At 45.8% G+C, this 22,138-nt stretch overlaps 1 protein-coding gene across 1 annotated transcript in view; it reads right to left on the bottom strand.

The window, feature by feature from the left end:
• LOC146797419 (netrin-4-like) overlaps positions 1 to 22,138 on the bottom strand; it is a 311,780-nt gene that overhangs the window by 142,421 nt on the left and 147,221 nt on the right. The window contains exons 4-5 of the mRNA XM_085624438.1: positions 15,777 to 15,903; positions 300 to 488 (exon numbers count right to left, since the gene is read on the bottom strand). Of these exons, the coding sequence (XP_085480564.1) occupies positions 300 to 488; positions 15,777 to 15,903 (316 nt within the window). The remainder of the gene's footprint in view (positions 1 to 299; positions 489 to 15,776; positions 15,904 to 22,138) is intronic.

Here is a 22,138-nt window from a genome sequence, read left to right as displayed (position 1 = left end):
TCCCGACATAGACAGCTACCCCGTGATTCACCAAAAGATCACCAACAACCGCCTGCAGTCGATTTTGGCATTTCTATTTACATGTGTAAATGTGTGATTTTTACAATCAGAACTGACCTATCCCAACTGTGCATCATGGCCATGATCAGAAGCAGTTTCTCAGGCCTGCCAGGACTGTTGGATTGCAAGGAAGCACAGAGAAGTCCTTCTAGTGCATTCCAGAGCAGGGAAGAATGAAATATCTGTGTCTGCTCTTTTGCATTTATTTGGAGAAAGAGTATATGGTGCTATTGCCTTACGCTTGCAGGCGACGGGCGAGGTGACTGCGACACTGCTGTCCCTGTAGAATCCAGGCTGGCACCTCTGGCAGCGGTGCCCTTCTGTGTTGTGTTGGCACTGGTCGCAGACGCCACCGCTCTTCTTCCCTGAAGCCAGCCAGACGTTCAGGTCAAAATGGCAGCTCTCAGAATGGTTATGGCAGCGGCACTCTAGGGAGGACAAGGGAGGATTAGTTACTACATCTCCATTAGTACCTCTTTTCTTCACTACCTCATAGTGCTTTCTAACATATGGTGCTAAGTATTGTCGCTCATTCAGCCACTAATTGACTCACTCACTCATATACACCTTTCACTCAGACTATTACTCTTTGCCACTGTTTGCCGCAGTCTTTCTCACATAGCCATTTGCTGCCATTCACTCACACACTTTCGCTTCATCTCTCATTATCTCATTCAATCACTCTTCTCACGCACTCGCAAGTATCCAATCACTCCCTCACCACCCTCTCTCATTCACTCACTCTCAGACTCTTTCACTCACCAAGTCACTCAACCACTTATGAACATACTTAAAACACTCACATACTCACTCACATATTTACTCACGCCCTTTCACTTTGTATCTCATTCTCTCTTTCGGTCGATTCCACTATCACTCCCTCTCAAAAATCCAACCATTCCCTCTATAATTTACTCCCTCTTAGACTCTTTCCCTCACCCAGTCACTTATCTAGTCACTCAGTTATTTAGGAACATACTTAGACACTCACTTACTCACTCACGCACTCACTGCCACTTCCTCAATTGCCCACTAATATGCTTGCTTGTTGAAAGGAAATGGTGGTACAGAGCCCCGACATGAAAACTCTTGATTGACAACTACAAAGGAGGGGGTGGAACAAGTGTGGAGAGAGGGGTGGAACTACTGCAGACCTAGATCAGGTAATATTGATTGCCGATGAATTGTTCAGATTAAAATGCATTTCATTCAAGCACCATGCAATAATGTATAATTATTGACAATTTGAGAATAAAGCAAAATGTTGGAGCATGAAACCTTATCTACTTGAAGTAGATAACTTTCCTGATCTTGAAGAGGTGATATACAGGGTTTTGTTCAGTAACTCCCTGTACCTGAGCTGCTTTTGATTAGAAGAGAATAAGTTTGTTTAGAGTTCCCCTGTCATCTGCATTGTGTTGAGAACTTTGTGAAGGGAAAAAGAAGATGGCCTGGACAGCTCACATTAATGTCCACGCATGGCCCTAAATTTCAAATCTAAATTGTCTTGAACAAACAGTTGTCTCAGTTTTTCACTTTGTCTAGGGAATATATGGAGTAGTGAATAGTGCTTAATTTGTAAAAGAATATGTGCTTGGGCCTAAAGTTTTGCTCAGACATCCACGGCCGATGCTATCAAAGGTCGAAGTACCGAATACGAAGGATGCTTTGCCTTGACTTCACTCAATCTTCTTTCATCCACCATCAGACACTCCCTGCCACCTTTCTTTTTTTTTTAAACATATTTTATTGTTTTCATAGCATCAACTCAGTACAAGCCCCGCTACCCCCCCCGTCAAAGAGGATACTTCACATACATTGTTACCAGCCAATATCCGGGAGAATGAACTTCCAGCCCATGCGGGCCAAACCCCCCTCCCCACCCCATGTCAGTGTGCCCCCTTCCGTCTTCCTCTCTCCTGATGTGCCCCTTCCCTGCTATAAATCAGGCATGGGTGCTCAACCTCCTCTAGGGAACCAAGGCTTTCCCTCATGCCTAGCCACATCCTTGCTTCCAGCGCTCGCCACTACTCCCCTTCTACTCCCCGTTCAACGCCTCCTCCTGACTGTCAGAGGTGTCCCCCTCTCTCCCGGCGTCAGACATCAGCCCCTGAAGTTCCACCACCAGCGCCTCCCACGCTCGGGCCGTCGCCAGCGCCTTCTCGTCATCCCTCCGAAGAGCTAATTGCAACCAGAGCGTACCATCTGCCCCCGCCCATCGCACAAACGCCGCCCTCCACCGCAAGAAGCTAGGCCCCGCTCTGGACTTCCAGTGCATAGTCAGTTCCCTCTTGGCCATAATCAACCCTAAGTCGTAAAACTTGCTAGTAACCTTCGTCCGGCGGGTGTGTGGAAACCAAAGTAGTAAGCAGGCCCCCAGTTCCGGGGCAATAACGCGGTCCGTCACCTGATTCAGGCAATCCATAACCTCTGCCCAATAGTCACCCAACTGGACGCAGGACCAAAACATGTGACGAAAATCAGCACCCTCTCCCCCGCACCGCGGGCATTGAGAGTGCGCACCCCCAAAGTATTGCAATATCTTAACCGGCGTCAAATACGCCCTGTGTAACGTAAAAAATTGAACCAGCTGAAACCGGGCATTGCGCGTTCCCTTCCAGGCCCGCCGCACCAACGTGGTCCATGTAGTCTCGGGGATCGGCTTCTCAAGGTCCAATTCCCACTTGCCCCTCAAGGCAGCAAGGGGCAGCAGGCCTTCCGTCGATAGTCTGCGGTAGAGACAAGTAATGGCCTTGGACGTCCCCGCCGCCATCACTACATCTTGGCAACCTGCAGCGATCGGTGGCTCCGAGAGCCCCACATTCCAGTGTCTCTGGAGGTTCGCTACAAGGGCCGCGTGGAGTAAAAAGTCCCCACGTGGAAGCCCGTAGGAGTCCTGCAACTCCTGGAAGGGCAGCAGCACCCCCTCCCTGAATAAGTCGCCCACCATCTGCACGCCCAGCTCCTCCCAAACGGCCAGCCCAGACCAATCGCCCCCATGCGGGAACGCCGTACACATTCCCAAAGGGATCTCCGGGGCATAGGGGCGAGTTATCGCCGCCCTCCTCTGGCACCTGTTCCAGCACAGCCGGAGTGTACGCTCCTCCAAAGTAAGCAGGGCAAGGTCCAACCTCTGCTGCAAGACTATGAAGGCTAGCACATGCCGCGGAATCAACCTGCCCTGTGGGCCCTCCGGGCCGCTATACTCCCTGGCCACCGCCTGCGTAAGCCATTGGAGTTGGGCCACCAGATAGTACCACTCAAAGTCCGGGACTGCCAGGCCCCCCTCCGCTCTCAGCCGCCGCAGTGTGGTCAAAGCCACCCGCCTTCTCCCTGAGCTCCAAATGAAGCCCGTGGACAGTGCCCTGAGCCGTGCGAAGTACGATGCAGGTATCCATATAGGCAGGGTGCGAAAGCAGTAGAGGAGGCGTGGCAACGCCACCATCTTCAACAGCGCTGCCCTCCCGGCACACGAAAGTGGGAGCGTACTCCAGAAACTCATGCTACCCCGCAAGCCGCGAATGGCTCTGCCAATATTCCCCTCCAGCAAATCAGGCTGGGTGTGGTAGATACTAACCCCCAAATATCGCAGGCAGCTACCTTCCCATCGGATCCCTCCCAGCGACTGGGGGGCCCGGCCGCCCGGCACCAGCGGCAACAAGCATGTCTTGCCCCAGTTGACCTTGAGCCCGGACAGGCGCCCAAAGGCCTCCAACAAGGCGGTCGCTCCACGCAGTGCGCCATCGGCATCCGCCAAAAACATCAGCAGATCATCTGCATACAGGGAGATATAGTGGGCGTCCCCCCTCAATTGAACTCCTGCATAAGAGCGCCCCAGTCGGGCATGTGCCGCCAACGGTTCAATGGCCAGGGCGAACAACAAGGGGGAGAGCGAGCAACCCTGCCTCGTCCCTCTCTGCACCGGGTAGGAGGCCGATATGGTAGCCCCCGTCTTCACCCGGGCCGTGGCCTCGTTATAGAGCAAGGTGGTCCAGCGCACAAAACCGTCCCCCAGACCAAAAGCCCGCAGCACTCGGTATAAATAGGGCCACTTTACACTATCAAAGGCCTTTTCTATATCAACCGACAGTGTGCAGGCCTCCGGATATATGTCCCGGTCCATCTCCATCACCCGCAGCAAACGTCGAACCGAAGTGGCCGTGTTACGCCGAGGGATAAAGCCCGCCTGATCCGGGTGGATCAAGGCGGTCATATGAGTCAACAGGCGTGACGCCAAGATTTTACTCAAGATTTTGTAATCCACCGTCAACATGGAGAGCGGGCGGTACGCCGTGCGCGCGCCGGCCTCTCCTCCCGGCTTCAACAGGGGCACCACAATTGCCTCCCGAGCGGAGGCCGGTAAGCGCCCAAGTCGCCAAGCCTCACTGTATAGGACTTGCAGCTGCGGCGCCAGCAGATCCGGGCAAGCCGCGTAGAACTCAATGGGCAAACCGTCCGCTCCCGGGGTCTTTCGTCTGGCCATATGCTTAATCGCTGCGCGAATCTCGCCCAGCGATATAGCACCCCCGAGGTCCTTCTCACTCTCCGGGTCCAGCCGGGGCAGTCGAGCCGCCAACAGAAACTCGGCCAAGCCTTCAGGTTCCCCCTGCATGGTACTATCATACAGCCCTGCATAATAACTGGCAAACTGCTTATTGATCCCCGTCTGAGAATAGACCGGGATTCCCCCTGCCTCGACCCACTCCCTGCCACCTTATCCCACTGTTGCAGGTTTTAATCCCTGGTTTCGCCATTTGTCAGTGTTTTTCCGTCTTTCTCTTCCTCCTCCTTTTCTCCTTTCCATCTTTTGTGTTTTTCACTTCCTTGCTCTGGATCAAAGGGTCTTGAAGTAAAATAGGTATCTTTTCCCAAAAATGAGCGCCAGTGGCCCAACCTGCAGTCACTGGCTCAAATCAACCAAAGGGAGGATGTCAACTAATTTCAACAGTTTAAATTGAGGCTTTATCATTTTCCATCTCAGCAAAATTATGAAATTGTGAATTTTTTCTTCAGTTATCCCTCTTGAGGAATTTTCCTGTTTTTTCACAAAATTCCTTAAAGAATTGATCTGCAGACATGTCGCTTGAATTGGTGAGTAACAAAGATATGAATAAAGTTTCAGAGGAGGCGCCTCAATTGGAGCGGAGGAGCCTTACCCCACTTAAATTACCCCTAAAGATGAAAAATAAAATGGTAATTCATTAACATTTTACTTTTCATCCTCCCGTCCTGAACCGAGCTTCAGAACGCGGGCGGAGCCACTGCTGAATGGCAGCAGCAGGGAGCAGCGTGGGCTGCACAATTTGAAACCTCTAACTCAGCTGTCTATAGACACCTGGGTTAGAGTAAGTGCAGGCTTCCAGGGTGCTGAGAGCTCCGAGTGAGGCCGCTCCCTCCAATTAGGGCACAGCATGATTGGTGCCCACTTTGCGGTATCCAGTTCCTCAGAAGAGGTCCGCAGCAGAGGACATTGGTTCAGGTAAGTTTTATTTTTAATATTAATATTTGTGCACGCACGCTCCCGCCCTCCCCCGTAGATGCCAGCCGCCACTGTAATGTTTTACTTATTTTGCTGAACAAAATCATCAAAACGTTAATTTGTAGGTTTTGCAAAAAGCAGTCTTGACTATTTTGTCCTGCAATTATTTAAGGGTGATGATGATGATGAAAATGATAAAGGTAATTTATAGTGCGCATGGCTACTCCACGGAGTGTCCCTGTGTGAAAAGCATAAGTCGGAAGGTGAATGTTATGTTATGTTATGTCAAGCTCCATTTATAACGCGCACGGATACTCGGAAGTGTCCTGGTGCGGAAGCCAAATAGAGGAGACGAAGGGGCGCAGGCCGGAGCTAGGTTGTTACTTAAAAAGCAAGGTTTTTAGCTGCTTTTTGAACAGCCTGAGGTCGCCGATGCTCCGAAGCTCAAAGGGCAGGACATTCCAGGCCTTGGCTGCTCTGACAGAGAGGGAGCTACCTTCCGTTCTGACCAGACGGTACCTAGGTATAACAGCGAGGCATTGCCCCGTAGAGCGGAGATGCCTGGGAGGTACATAGAAATCAAAACGTCTCCTGAGATACAAAGGCCCCGCTTTGTAAAGAGCACCATGTACAAGCGTGAGAGCCGTGAACAAAACACGCTGATCTACCGGGAGCCAGTGCAAATCCCGTAGCATCTGCTTAGAGCTAGACCTACCAGGGATACCCAGTAGTACTCTAGCGGTCGCGTTCGGAACGATCTGTAGCTTTTTTATCTGGTATGCCGAAAGACCGATATAAAGAGCATTGGTGTAGTCAATGACAAAAGTTAGTTCTCTGCACCAAAAGCAAAGTATTAAGCTTCTTCTTGAACACTGTAACATCACTCACTGTGTGCAGCTCAAGAGGTAGCCGATTGCATGCAAATAAGTGAAAGAACTTCCACCCGCTCTTGCCCGCTGAATTCTGGGGATTGCTGCCAAAAGTTTGCTAGCAGATCTCATCTTTCTGGGAGGATTATAAAATCCGAATCTGGCTCTGAGATAAGAAGCCCCAGTTTGATACAGAGCACTACGCACTAGAACAAGAGCCTTAAGTCGAACTCTTTTCCTGATGGGTAGCCAGTGTAAGGTTCACAAATAGGGGGAGATCCGTGTTCTCGCTGGCACATTTGACAGAAGGCGGGCAGCTGCATTTTGGACCACTTGGAGCCTATCCAGCTAATGTTCTGGTAGTCCCAAATATAAGGCATTGCCAGAATCTATTCTGGAGGTTATCAGAGCCTGGATAACCAATTTGTTTGTTGCAAAGGACAAAAAGGGAAGACATTTATTTAGGACCTGCAAGATGCCGAAACAGGTGCCTGTCAAGCTTTAACTTGAGATCTAAAGGACAAGCTGTTAACAAATGTAATCCCCACTTTTCTAACTATGCCACTCTGGGGTCCTGGGGGGGAGCCCCCAGTTCCACACATTCCAGAAAATCTGTGATGTATTGCACATAATTACCTGAAATGTTTGGAAGCAGTGTTCCAAAGTTTTGCACATATACACTGATTGTGAGACAGGTGGAATTCAAGGCTGAGGTTCTCAGCAACCGGAAATACAATTACCAGCTGTTATCTCCACATGGAACTCCACCTATTACAAGTCAGACTGCTGGGAATGGGGAATAGCTGTACAGACACAGAATAACCATGGAAAATTCTGCATGGTATGCCCTATTTGCTTAAGCAGGTGTCAAATTAAAGCAGTGGCTTCATGTGGAGATTCAGATAGGAGCCTATGAGAGACTATTAATTTCTATATGTCTCACTAGCTTCGAATGCCATCAACTCTCCTATAGTCACTCGCCGGGCCTGCACCTCACTCCCTGTCGTGCGGTACCGTCGGGGACAGGCCCGTTCCTTACTGCTCCCGTCTAACCAATATCATACGGCCGCTGTCCGAGGAGAGTTGATGGCATTCGAAGCGTTGAAGGCATTAAAGGTATCCAGAGGAAGCATGGACTAGAGATATGGGGAGACTGTAGACCCTCTTTGAAAAGGATTTGTCCTAACCCTGAGAGTCTGGATAAGACTACAGACAGAGTTTACCCTTGTCCTGAGGAAGCCGAAAAGAAATAGTGGGCTGAAACGTGACCGCGACTGCATCGACAGATATAGGAGGAGTCCAACCATTTTTTGAATTAGGTGCCAATTGACATGCGCATATAAAGTGAATAAGAGAGAGGTGTGATACCTTTGTCGCAAAGAGAACTACCTCTGAATGTAACACTCGGACTTATGAGTGTACATGTGTATATGTTATAGTTAGGGTAGTGTATATGTTGTATATATTGTATATATGTTTTTGTTGTGATCATGATTTATGTTTGATTGGTATGTGTATATGTATATTTTGTTTTGTGTTTAGTTCATGTGTAAATTTATGTACCAGAGTCCCGCCGATGGATATTTATATCTTGCAAAATTATGAATAATTTCACAAAAATATTAAAAGCCAAGGTAATTTATGGTCCCTTGGGCTAAAACAAATGAGCGATTGATCCCTCCATACTTTTTCCTTGTACTTTCTGTAGATGTTTCATGCCCAGGTATAGGAGGGTCATTTGTGCATACCCCTGTTTTTTGTATCTAATGCAGCCAAAGCCTGCTGCGAATTTACTGCCAATAATTTCTGCCTTGTAAAATCAGTTCTTGTGTATCCGCACCTGGAAAGGCCGGGTGCAGGAGCACCAGGCTATTTGTGATCAGGGAATAACTGTACCACAATAATATACAGAGCTCTGTTTTCATTAGGAGCAGCAGTGTATCCCATGTCATTAACCTGGGGGCATGTGCAACCCAACTTATCTATTTAAATGACATTATCTGTTTATTTATTATTCAATCAATGGGCAGTTTGGAGACCATGTGGATGGGTTCTCTGTCTCCATTCGCCATTTAACAATTTTCTACACTCATTACTTTTTGTTGCTCTCCATCATTTATTGTCCAGTTGTATTGATCCATGGTCACTACACTTATGTAATGCTTGTATAAAATTGCGGCCGACCCTGAGGAATCATTTCATTTGTTTGTTGAAACAGAGTATCACTGTGTATGTTTAGTTAAATAAAAAAATTGATATAGGATATTTAATGTAAAACGATTAAAGACTGATTTTCTTATTTAAAACATGCGGTAAGGGCTAAAAGCAACAGGAAGCAAACCACTTATTCAACTTCGGAAGACAAACAAAGGTGACTAAACCCGCAACAGACTTTACATTTTTCAACATGATAATTTGCTCATACATATTTTACTTAGCAAAGACTTTTACATAAAAAACTTTTTTTTTTAATATCTCTTTTTTAGGTCTCAGCTAGCGAAGGCTGCGCTTGCGCAGTCTCGCTCGCGAGATTTAATGACTTGGAGAAGACGGGCTTGCACCCGCCCCTCTTCTCCCCTGTTCTCCATTGGCTGGCCTCTTGAATGCTGGCCAGCCATTGGAGAAGAGGTCAGTCATTCCGATTAGGCCCCGTCCTTTTCGGATCGGGGGGGCGTGTTTTTTGCAGAAAGGCTAATTATCTCCTCCAGCCAATGGCAAGAGGAGATAACAGCAAAACACGCCCCCGAATCCGAAAAGGACACTGCGTTTCTCCGAGGCATTTCTGCTCTGCCTCGGAGAAAGGCAGTGGTGTGCCTTTTGCTCTGCCTTGTTTTTTTTTTAAATCAACAAGAAACTGAGCAAGCCCTGGATCGGATTCGAAACTGGTTCACTATATTGGATGTACCACAACTGAGGCCGCTAGGCCGCAAAGAACTCCCGTGAAAGCTTGTCTCATTCTGGACCCCACGTTCCAAGAGGCTCTCGAGCTGAGACAGACTTCAGGCTCGAGCCTGGCTCGAGCTTTCCGCGGCTCGCCCACCTCTGACCGCACCCATTTTAAGGAGCGCCTCTCTTACCTCACCCCTCTCACGGCCCTCCGTTTTCTATCCGTCCAACTTCCAAGGCCTATCCCAGGGTCTCCTCAGGCCCCAGACTCCGTGCTAATGAGCGCTGGAGCAGGGAGTACGTAGGGCTCCGTCGCGGACGTATCCCGAGCTTTGTCTTCTGCTGTTAACGAGAGCTGACAGGGGCGCTGCGGCCATTTCTTTTCTAATTAGCACACTTCCAGCTCGAGTGGAGCCAGAGGCCGGAGAAAAGCGATCGGACAACCGTGCCGAGGCGGACAAAGAGGGCCCCGCAGCCCGTAATTAGGTGAGACAATCCTTCAGTCTGTTCTCTGTTGGAGATAGCTGGTAAAACTCCCTGTTTTGGTAAGCCGGCCTTGACGGGACCCTAATAAGCTGTAATTGTCTTCCGCTTCGCACGGCTGGTACCAGGGCCCTGACTTCGGGCCCTTCGGCTAACAAGCAGCTCCAGAGGACTCTGAGGGCGGGACGCATGCGACGAGGAGGCCAGCGTGGCTGCTGTAATTTGTAATTTTATTTATATCGCGCTTATTACCCATGACGAGGCGTCGAAGTGCATTTTGGGGAGTTGCAGGGAGCTTTGTGGAGCTACCGTTGGCATCCCTGACTCGGTTCTTGTGACAGGAGCATCCCAGCGTTGGGTATTTAACATTTGTTTTCAATCTGGCGAATAAGAGCAGTGTTTGGGAATTGTAGATGCTTCATAAGTTTTCAAATCTTGGGATGAAAATAGTGGCAAGGTTTTGGAAGTTGGATGAGCCGGCCACCGCTTGATCCTTAGTTTTTGTGGAGGTGCAGACAGTACTGGACTCCGAGGCTTTGCTCGAGAGTGTCTGTCACATGTTACCTCCAGTCCTGAGTTTGTGGAAGTAGGGAGTCGGGCGTCCTAGATTTTACTGGCCCTGAGGCTTTGCTCGAGTGTCTGTCACATGTTACCTCCAGTCCTGAGTTTAATTACTTCCTGCTTCCCAGCTGCGGTTTCTGCCCTCAGGCCCTTCAGTTCTTGCATTGGGCAACAGAAGGGTTTGTAAATAGAGCGGCCTCGCCCAAGATCACACCTCTCAGTGGCAGGGGGAGCCAGGACTTTCCACTGGGCATTTCCCATTTGACATCCCAAATTCAGAGAGGGGCTGCAGGGGCTCTTAAAGGGGTGAAACAACAGCGAGGCCTCATTAACATGCAAATGGTCTTTTAAAGGCCTGTGAAGTGCTTGGGTGCGGCTGTGTGTGCCCAGGAAGCTGTCTCATCCCGGCTGCCACAGAGGGGGGGCGAAGCCCTTTGAGTCCAATGGGTGTTGCGCGCCTGTAGCCCATCTTTTAAAAAGAACAAGCATTTACAATGCAACGGTCTCGGCATTGTTAAAGTTAGAGCTATTGGAATTGCTCATGACATTATTTTTGTTTATGTTTTTAAAACATGTAAAGAAACGGCATTGTTATTTACAATGTCAATAGCTTAATCTGTGTGTGGGTGCAAATGCAATAGGTCTCGCATTGGAGAGTGATTAAGCTATTGACATTGTAAATAACAATGGCGTTTCTTTAAATGTTTTAAAAACAAAAACATAAACAAAAATAATGTCATGAGCAATGCCAATAGCTCTAACTTTACCAATGCCGAGACTATTGCATTGTAAATGCTTGTTATTATGAGTAGAAAGCAGAATAGCAGCAGTTTAAGTCTTGCAGGTGGACAAGTGTGGCAATACATACATGATTGACAGTTATTTACATACATTCTCAAAAAAGATATTCAGAATAATAATTGGTAGGGCGTAGGCTCGGCCATCTCCATACGGAGTCACTCCTCTTCCAGCTGAGTGGTTGCCCGAATAGGCAGGCACAACATCCCCATATCGGTATTCCAACATCCCCAGATTTTGGACAACTTATGGGGTCACCCCATACTTTTATAGACAACCCGCTCCACTCGCACCAATCCATATCCTCTTCCTAATCTCTCAGGGTTGGTCTAACATCAGAACCTCAATTTCTTGCTATATTGCGTTTTGCCACCATAAGGCCGAGTGTACCTTTTAAAACATTAACTGAAAAAGGCAGCTAGCTATTTATTTGTCTTTTTTTAATTACTTGAATTAATCAAAATGTATTTAAAAATGTTTTTCATAATCATCATATATTTGGTACAAGTCGAAGGAGCATGTGCAAGCACACATGCAGGTATTTCATTAATATGGCGGTTTTAAAATCTCTTTCTATATAGTATAATAGCAAAGTTAGACATGAGGGTTATCCTGAATGAAAATGGTGTATATATTAATGTTAAAGCAATGTTAATGATGTCATAGCTAAACATATAACCTAGCTGATATAGTAGTAAGCAATCCTCAAATTGTTGTTTAATCAATGTAAAAAGCAGAACTAATATGCCCATTATTGTTTTTCTAGATTGATTGAACCTAGTATGCACACATTCTAAAGTTTGAAAGCAAAGCAATCTAATTACAATAATATGTCGAAGCATTTACAATGTAGAACATAAACATTACCATAAATTAAAATAATACATACAAATATCAAGCTAAAAGATACAAATGAGGATTTTTTTTTTATAAAGACCAATCAGAGCATAGACGTAAGACCAGTCCGTTGATCTTTGGCAACTGGATGGCTTTGTCTCATATCAATCTTTTAAAGTTAGGCATAAAACTGCTGTGTCAACAACTAAACATCTCCCCTAAAATTGGTGTGATACAATCAAATGAAGAGTCTAGATAGGGAAGGAACAATTACTTCAACACTGGATGTTCAGATATTAAAAATAGGCCTCTTTAGGTTTAACTCCCTAGGAAACTTTATGCATGATTGCTAAAATCATAGCCCAAAAGAAAATACAACAATTGCATCCGTATAAATATGTAACTAGGGGTGGGCGTAATTCAGCCTAGTTTAATCACTCGGAATCATTTAAAAATTCCACGAGATTACACATAATTACACAAGAACTGTAATTCTGCAGTTAGCACTATTTCTGAACGCAACAATGCCCCCTTGCATCTAAATAGGGCACAGGAATGCATTTTGTACTAAGAAATTGTGATAAAAAAGCAATAGAAAATTAATAACAAGTGCGAACAGATGCTCGCTAAAAGTATCTTGGGGTAAGATTTTCACCCAACTGACCCCCTGCATCTAGGGCTATTTTCTTATCACAGAATGCCCCAATGTCTTCCAAAATGGGTGAGAGAAGGCATTTTGCACTAAGAAATAGCGTTAAATGTGCTGTTGGCTAAGAATTTTCCCCCAACTTACTCCTAGCATTTAGCACTAGTCTCTTAGCATAAAATGTACCCTCACATCCAAATGGTCACGAGGATGCTTTTTGCGTCAAATGGTGCTAAATGCAGCAGAACACAAATGGCAAGCACGAGCGGCCACTTGCAGTTGCTCGTGGTTGCTAAATGTGCCCTTATGGTAGGATTGTTTTCCCCCAAATTAAGCTTCATTATGCAAGCAGACGTAATCACATTATTATTAGTAATTCCACGTCAAAGAGTAAAGTGGAATTACGGAATTTACACCGTAATTAAGATTATGCCTGAGTCTACATGTAACTCATGACATAGTTTGGTTCTATGATCTTTTCGAGAAACACAGTTATTTATTAAATTAAGGATTTTCATAGTTTGAGAGACACCAATGTAATGTGTTAGTTGAAGAGACGTCTATGAGGTCAGGGCATTGGCTTGCAGACGATCATTAGATTTGTATCTATCTCTGATTGTTTATATAGAAAAATATTTTTTCTTTAAGTGTATATTCTATGGTTTTAATTTGTGTTTATTTAAAATATTTAAAATATTTTAACTTTATTTACAAATTATTTTATTTCGACTCATTTGCTTTATTTGTTTTCATATGATATTATTTTTTTCTATCAGTGTTATTATCTTTCCATGAAACATTGTGAATATTTAGAATTATTTACGAAGGGTTTGAATAATATATTTTTTACTTTGTTGTTATTGTTGCGATGCTAATGTATATTGCTTTAATTTACAATTACTTTAGTGGACAAATATTTTCTTAAAATATTATTATACAATAGAAGACCTCAGAACTACAAATATGTTAATGAACTGTGGTTAGTTTTTGCCAGCATATGTATATTTACTGTGCACATAGGGGTTCTTTTGAAATTGTTGGAGAAGAGCAGTGTTTCAGTTCATCATGACTATATTTATCAAGAAAATCTTCAATCTTCAAGAATAAAAAAGGATCAGGCTTGATAATTATCACGATGGCTAATTTCCTCAAAATGTATAGATATCACATTCTCATTATCAAATCGTGAGAAGTGGTGATCAACTAATCTTAGCTTAGATTGATATAAAATTATTCATTTCAACTTAGTGTATTTGAAAAGTAATTCATTTGAGTACTGCCAATAACTAATGTCGATGTCTAGGGCTGGTATTCAGAGTGACGGCTTCTGGTACATTTTGACGTAAAGGTAGGTCCTGATGCTTTTAGCCACAACCCTAGGATCCAGGATTTTTAAAAAGCCATGGGGTGAAGCTGAAGGAAAAATGCAGAGAAAGGGGAAAAATCTGACGCTCATAAACAACCCACCAATGAAACATGCCGGACAACAAGATGAGCAGGAGTCTCCAGGGTGAAATTCAAAGCTGAACAAGAAAGAGCTCAGCAAGAAGAAACCAACGAGTCCAATGAGCAAGCAACAAGCCTGGAAGCAATCGCGACACAAGAAGAACTTGTTCTGGTTCACCATGTTCCTTGGGAAGCGCTAACAAACTAACGCAGCTTCATGGAATACAACAAAGAAAATATGGCCTGGAATAGTTGACTGCTGGTTTATTTAAAAAAGAAAATTATGTTATGCAGTCTAATTTCTGACAATCACCGTAGTTGCACCACAATTTAAACACAAAAGAACTAATCGACTGTGTGAAGCTTTTCAGAGACGCCGCACACCAGGCGAGTTGACTCACCCAAGAAGCCCTTGCGTGACCTAGCGGAGAGCCAGCAGTGAATGCCAGAGAAAGGACTCAGCCTGATCTGCCCCAGTGTCCTCCAGCAAGGCCGCTCTCTGCTTAAGCCCCATTCCAGCAGGTAGAAGGCATGGGCGCTGCGCCACCAGGGCAACACAGCCCGCGGCTCTGAGCGGTGCGGCCGCTGAAAAGGTAAGCAGCATCTTGCACTCAAAAGATACAATAGTTTGTTTGTTTTAATGCAGAGGTTACACATTGTGTCTGTGGAAGGATTGTTTACCTATTTTTCTGTGAAAAGAGAGGACACAATGAAGCACCAGTGCCATTTCTCACATGAGATTGAATGAATGAATGAGGGATTTATAAAGCGCTGGCACCCAGCAGGGGTAACTGCGCACTAGCAGCAAAACAAGAGGAGAGGAAGTAGATAGGCAATTATTTTTAAACGAGATTGTCATCCCTTGTGTTATACAGAGTAGCAAGGGCTAACACAGGCATGGTAACCAGGATATAAAAGGAGCCTTTAAAGTCGAATGTGTGTTGTTATCCCGCATTCTTTTTCCCCGCAGGGAATCACAACGCGGTCGTCACAACGACAGCGCTGTGATTCTGCATACCATTACTCCGCAAGTCGGAATAACGACTTGCGGAGGGGGGGCACTGGATGTTAGAATTGTATAATTTACTATTCCAACTCCAGTCTGTGCGGACAATAGGGAAGGTGTTGGATTTTAAATCCAACACCTCCCCTCCTCCTCCCACGCAAGTCGTTGTTCCGACTTGCAGAGTAATGGTAAGCGGAATCACAACGCGATCGTTGTGACGACCGCGTTGTGATTCCCTGCGGGGAAAAAGATTTGTGGTACACATTGTTTACCTTTAAAGTCAGCAAACACAGTGCAAATCATGGGAACAAGTCTACAGAGTGTTGCCATAGTATTGACTATACACAAATCATGACCAAACATTGCATTGAAAAATCCATTCTAGTTAATATTGTAAATAATGAACTCCATACAGGAAAGGTATTTTTTGAAAGGCTCTGAGGTGGAGCTGATAGGTTGGCGTTTCCAAAAGCCATCGGTCCCCTTTTATTCCCAACAATACACTTTAACCACTACTTTGTGAGCTGCTTGGTGCCCCCTCCAAAACCTGATTTAAAGTTTCTAATTTCTAGTAGATGTTATCTGATTGCTTAGGTAAACAGAAGTGCACAGACTCACAGAACCCTTACATTAACTTCCTGCAGTGTATTCTCATGTTTATACATCAACCATAACTATAGAAGATAAGAAGCAATTCCAACTTACTTTGGCATTCATTGGGCTCCCCAGTTTTTCCATCACCGGGTTTCCACAGCAGGTCGTTGTAGAGGGGTGCACACCTCTCGCAGTGATCCCCCGCTGTGTTGTGTTGGCACACACACTTCCCATGGACCTGTCAGAGGAAGACACGCATTTAAACAACTGGACCGAACTACACAGCTGCACATTGTGCACCTTAGAAAGAGACCAGTATGTGGTTGAGCTTCAACTCAGAACCGCTCAATGCCTGAACTAGAACGTGTCATGTAGGTTTGGTTTGGCAATGTCAAGCATAACTATTTTTCCAACATGACAATGAACAGCGTTCGACAATTTACCCAGTAGCCCACATCCTCTCTTTCCGAGTAGATCACCATATAAACATGACATTCACTATTCATTTAAACCTATCTATTTGCATGTGACGTATAACCATGCTAATATAAGGCCCAGACTATCTGTGCAAACTGTTCATCACCACCATACAACCATACAATCAGATCCTAAATTGCAAATATATCAACTCACAGACAACAGGCCGACTCCTGCAATAGTAGGAACCAGAAGACTGAAGCATCCTGCTTGCAGGCACGAGTTAAAAGCCACCACTCACGATTGTGCAAGAAACTGATAACTATGCTCTTCCATCAAGACTTTGACTCCCAGGCTTAACCCAGCAACTTTATGCCTAACTTCAGATGCACTTGTAACTACACCTTGTAAATGTAACCCTACTTGGACACTGATCTAAAATAACTACACCATGTTGGAGTAATTTGCCTCTCCATTATGGCCCTGTTGCCCATGTCTGTTTCAGCGTGCATGCTCTAAGAATTTCTCATGGAGTCATCGTCTATAATAATTTGCAAACAAGAATCCTCTCCTGCAACTTCTCAGAATCCTTGTAAAACTCCCAATAATCTTCTCATCAAGAACATGTCCAATATCCCGGTAAGTCTTAAATCAAAGTGGGGGGGTGGGGGGGCGGGGCGGCGGAAGAGCTTATCTTTAAAGAGGTCCTACTCCAGTGCTCCTCCAGGGGCTAATATCATGATTATCAGAAAGGAGGGGCAGTTTCTCTGCCAGACAGACGCACGTAGTTGCACTGTTTGGCCAGAGTATGTGTCGCTGGGAGATCTGTAGTTCAGATCATAATGACCTCACACACCTGTTGGGGTGTCATGCTTCATCATTGGGCGCTCCTCGTCAGGCCGGCGCTGCAATGCCTGACGGGCCTGGTGGCAGCTCTAATGGAGATCTTTTGATCTGAGGATGCCGTAAATGACGAGTGCAAGTAGGCAGTGTGAGTGGTTAGTTCTGGTGTATGAAAAGTGACTTAAAATAGGCTCTGGAACCCACAGGCAATCTATTTAATCAGATATGGGCCCCAGGACTAAGTAAAACAGTGGTGCTATCTTATGGTCCTTAGGTACCAGGATAGCGCTAGTATCATGCGGTCAACATGTTTCATGCCATCTACGCCCAACCATCGGGCGGCACTTCTTCAGGACCTTAATAATCAGTGAAGCACCCTGTTGGGCGTTCTGTGTGCTCTAAGAGGTGCTACTTTCTATCACTGTCCAGTCCAGTGCATATCCTCTGGCCTGTGTGGGTGAGAAAGGAAGTGACAACTCATTTTAGTCGTGTAGCACACAGAAGCTGTTTGAAATGGAACAGCGATGGATTTTCAGCCTTTCATCCCAGTCACAAGGACTCAACGATGACATACCCTGGGCTGAATTCAACACGTGAACTACAGCAGTGTGGCACTATATCATCTCAGCCTCTGAAAAGTACCCATACAGACAATTACACAAATAGATGACTCCATCACCATATACACAAATATGGACTATGTCGAGTCCGTCACCAACCTCATTCTCCCTCCTACCTAGCGTCACCGCTCAGTGTCCGATAGACAAACCAAATAAGTGGAATAGGGAAAGGGAGTTAGTCTCTTCAACTTTCTATCGTGGTCCCTGTAACACAAGCCTCTTAGGTAGTGCGTTATGCGCGCCCGTTGAGGGTCATCACACAGCCACCGTTAGTGATTTTCAACAAATAGATGTATACTACCGGTGCACTGATCACCCCACATGTCGCCGCCAGAGGTAATTAATCACGCTTTTAAGACCGCAATCACGCAAATTTAAGCAGATACCTGACAGTGTAAACCACTCATGATATCCGTGTTTATACACGTTTACTTATCCAGAGACGCTCATTGTTGAAACTTTAAACGTGATTTTTACCTTGACACATGATCCTTGCCCGATCACGCACCTATTAGCGCGCTCTAGGGTCCGTGCATGACAGGGTTTTTTAGACTACACACGTCCTCAGTTATACCACACCGAGTGGTGGCCCAATGTAAATCAACATTGGTACTATAGGGAAGCAGATTATTTGGCATATGGAAGAGCGTAGAGCCTAGGTTCTCCTAGACCAATGTGAACGCGCAGGCTGTGTACTTACTGATAAGATCAATCGGCTCCACCCATGGTGTGTCTTTTTGAAGGTGTCCCCCAGTGTGATCGGGACCCTCCAGTCCTCCTATGAAGAATCAGACACCTCGATTTGAGGTAAGTCACACAAGGGCTACATGACACTGTTCTGCCCTGATGCCATGGACAAGACGAACGCTTGTCTAAGAATGTTTTAATTAGTCCCATGATTATTAGATGCGTGCAAGCACTACTTTTTATTATTTTGTATTTTGTTAGTTTCTACCTACTCCTTGACAGTTACCTAGTACCTTGTCAAGTTAGTTCAGTCACATTTGTGACATTGATAGTACCCCTGGTGACAAGGGGTGGTTTCCTGTCCGCAGTTGCTAGCAGCTCTTTGACACCTTGCCCAGAAGTACTTTCTAACACACGATTGCTCTTGTATTGACTTTTGCACTCACTGTGATACACGGAGTCCTTATGTTGCCTGTTTGTTTGTTTTTCTACCACCTTTGTCTCCTACTTTTTGGTGGAGTACTTCACTGTCTCCCAAGCAGGGGATACCGGCATACATAACTAGGTTGTCCTCAAGTAGCGGGGAGACTACCAGCCCCAACAAGGGGCTTCACTGATTATTAAGGTCCTGAAGAAGTGCCGCCTTACGGTTGGGCATAGATCGCACGAAACATGTTGATCGCATGATACTAGCGCTATTCTGGTACCTAAGGACCATAAGCTAGCACCACTGTTTTTACTTAGTCCAGGGGCCCATATCTGATCAAATAGATTGCCTGTGGCTTCCAGAGCCTATTTTAAGTCACTTTTCATACACTAGAACTAACCACTCATACTGCCCACTTGCACTTATCATTTACGGCATTCTCAGATCAAAAGATCTCTGCTAAAGCAGCCACCAGGCCCGTCAGGCATTGCAGCGCCGGCCTGACGAGGAGCGCCCAATGATGAAGCATGACACCCCAACAGCTGTGTGAGGGCATTACGATCTGAACTACAGATCTCCCAGTGACACATACTCTGGCCAAACAGTGCAACTATGTGTGTCTGTCTGGCAGAGGAACTACTCCTCCTTTCCGATAATCACAATATCCCAGTAAGGCATCTCCAGCCATCTCAGATCAGGTTCTCAGCATGACTTCTGTTTTCCAAACTCTCACTTTATCTCCCGAATTATTTTATCTTGTCTCTGCCAGTCCTCTCTTCCAAGCCCTTTTACAGGTTTCAGAGATTGCATTTTTCCTTTTGGCTGGGCAAAAATAGCGTGGGCACTTAGGCCAAACCTGTGGCCTGCGTTATCAACTATTTTCTTGCACCATCAATAGAACCAAGGGATCAATTCATTACTTGACTTCATTCCAGGCCAAGCAAAACCACCTATAGCCCTGGGTAATTATCAATCAATTGTTGAACATCCTTGCCTATTTCTATTCTATCCTGGAAAGAATGGTGGTCCACTAATTGATGCATTTAATGAATCCATCCTCAGACTGAAAGCCTTACAATCTCCAGCTGGAATGCGTCACACAGATTGTCTTGGTAAGCAGGTGGAATGAGCTTGGAATCATTGCAAATGAGTGTTATCCCCCAGATCATTTGGTGTTGGCAATAAAACCATCAAAACCTTTCGGTGAGAAGTTCTTCTGTTTTCTAATAGAGAACAATGGGCTAGGCTAGAAATGTTTCTGTCCTGCTCATCCAGGACGATTTGGGAGACGTCAGAGCCTCTTCTTCATTCATATCTCTTTGTCTATGAGTGACCTCTCAGTTCCTTCTCTGTTGTGTCCACTCGTTTAAGTGCCCAGAGTGGACACAGAAGAATGGGCTAATGCTGAATGGCTTCTTAACTGAAGTTGCCTTCCAGGCCCAAACACATAACCAATGGCAAGATTTGATTCCCTCATCGCCTCTTACCACTGGCATCCTCTACGAGTCTGGCTGGAACCTAAGGCGGAATTGAACTTATACTCTTGAGTTTACGCCAGCATTAAATCAGGCCTTTGTGGCTCTAGGCCTACTACATGAATGTCTGTAAGAGAACTGTTGCTTTTTTAATGGTTATACGCAGTTAATACCTGCCTCTATATCAGTGGCGGCTAATGTCAGGGTAGAGAGGCGGGGCGGGGCGGGTGAACAAAAGACAACGGAGGATAAAAAAAATAAAAATACAAATAAGAACTTACTTGCCGCATCGCTGCTCTTTCGATCTTCAGGCTTCACTGCAGGCAGCACAGGCTCCCAGACTCCCCTGCGACGAATCCTGACACTGCTCTCATTTCATGAGAGCAGCATAAGGATTGGCCTGAGGACTCTTGATTTGCACTCCTAGGGAGACAGGGAGCCTGTGCCTGCTGTCTCCAACCCCTCAACGCAGATCGGGTTGCAGACAGCTTTAGTGCGCATGACGGTTTGGCTGGCCTGAGATTGCCGGCCAAACCTTCACGCACACTGATAACAGTGCCCTTCACCACCCTGGGACTTCCCCCGCGATGGCTCCGCCCCAAGCCTCAGCTCACAGGGGGGGGCACTCCTCTGCCATAGCAGAGGAACCGCCGCTGCTCCGTACGTCATTAATGTTGAAACCCAAGCAAAACTACTTCGTACTTAGTTGTAATTGACTATTTTAATGCTGCCATGGCCTGTGCAGGTAAGAGCGATGGACCCGGGGAGGGGGGGGTGGGAGATTTCGATGGATGATGATGAGGAAAATTAAATAAATAATAAATTTTCCCTCGTCTGTCAAAATCCACACCCGCCCACCCCTACCACTCCAACGCTCTTACCAGCGCATGGGCCGCGGCTGTTCTAACGTCACCCCTACATATTTATGGTTACATGCGTTATGGTGGGATCAGTCACTCCAATCACTGCTGATGTTTTTGCAGGTGCAGTAAAGTGCAAAATAAAAATATTTGAGTAGAGTAGGTCTCAGCGAAATATACTTGTGTAGTGCATGTCCTATGCCATGGCCCACAAATCTCTTCCTGCATCTGGTTCCTTGCATGGATCGGTTTCAAAATCCTTGCCTACTAATAAATGTTAGATAAAGCTTGAAACGTGTGTGAGCACAAATGTAAGGCCTATGCTCCAATTGGGAACTTGCAATTGGTGAATGTCATAGTTGTATCTGATGTCATTGGCACGCGGGCTGCATTCAGGGTTGGATGGGCTCATTCCATCCAGCCCTGGCAGCATCTCTGAAACACTAGTTCCTCACTCAAACAATGCCTAAGCGGCAGAGCTGGCATCCATCATGCATTCATACGTAGTTGGTGCAACAACGCCTTTATGGTTCTTCCATGCATGTGCATATCTGCACGTGTACTGTAGAGAGCAGATTGGCAAGCGGCAAAAGATCTGTAGAGGCACACGTAGCAGCACCAAGCCGGCTTGCAATATGATGGTGGCACAGAGAGGGTACTGAATGGGCCCTCTGAGCCACATACTCCTTTTTGCACTTGAAACGTCCTAAATCGTGAATTAAATAAAATATTTGATTTTGTGTATTTGCTTGATAAATGCTTGTTTCTGTATTGTTGTGTAGATCAATTAATCGAAAATGCTTAGGCTCAGGACCCTGCTACCAGTAAGACTCAGTGGGGGTCCCCAGATTTCAAGAATAATTCAGTGGGGGTCCCTGGGTTCTAGTAACGATTCAGTGGGGGCCAACAGAAGTCAAAAGGTTAAGAACCACTGCTGTAGAGTGCATTACTTAACTGCAGTTTTCTAAAAATTAAATTGAGTGGAGAACCTGCTCTATTCCCTGAAAAGGTTTGAGTTACCTCACTGTTGGTGCTAGTAGAGGGCGGAGTCTGGTTACTGTTACTGTCCTGGATGTTATAAAGCAGGGAAACAGACCATGTGGCAATTTTGAGGAACACATTTGCACACTTAGGCCCAATATTG

The sequence above is a fragment of the Triturus cristatus genome, chromosome 9, assembly GCF_964204655.1.
Source record: "Triturus cristatus chromosome 9, aTriCri1.1, whole genome shotgun sequence".
NCBI lineage: Eukaryota > Metazoa > Chordata > Amphibia > Caudata > Salamandridae > Triturus > Triturus cristatus.
Note: the sequence above shows the minus strand (reverse complement) of the source record. Positions and strands in the feature narration are given on the sequence as shown.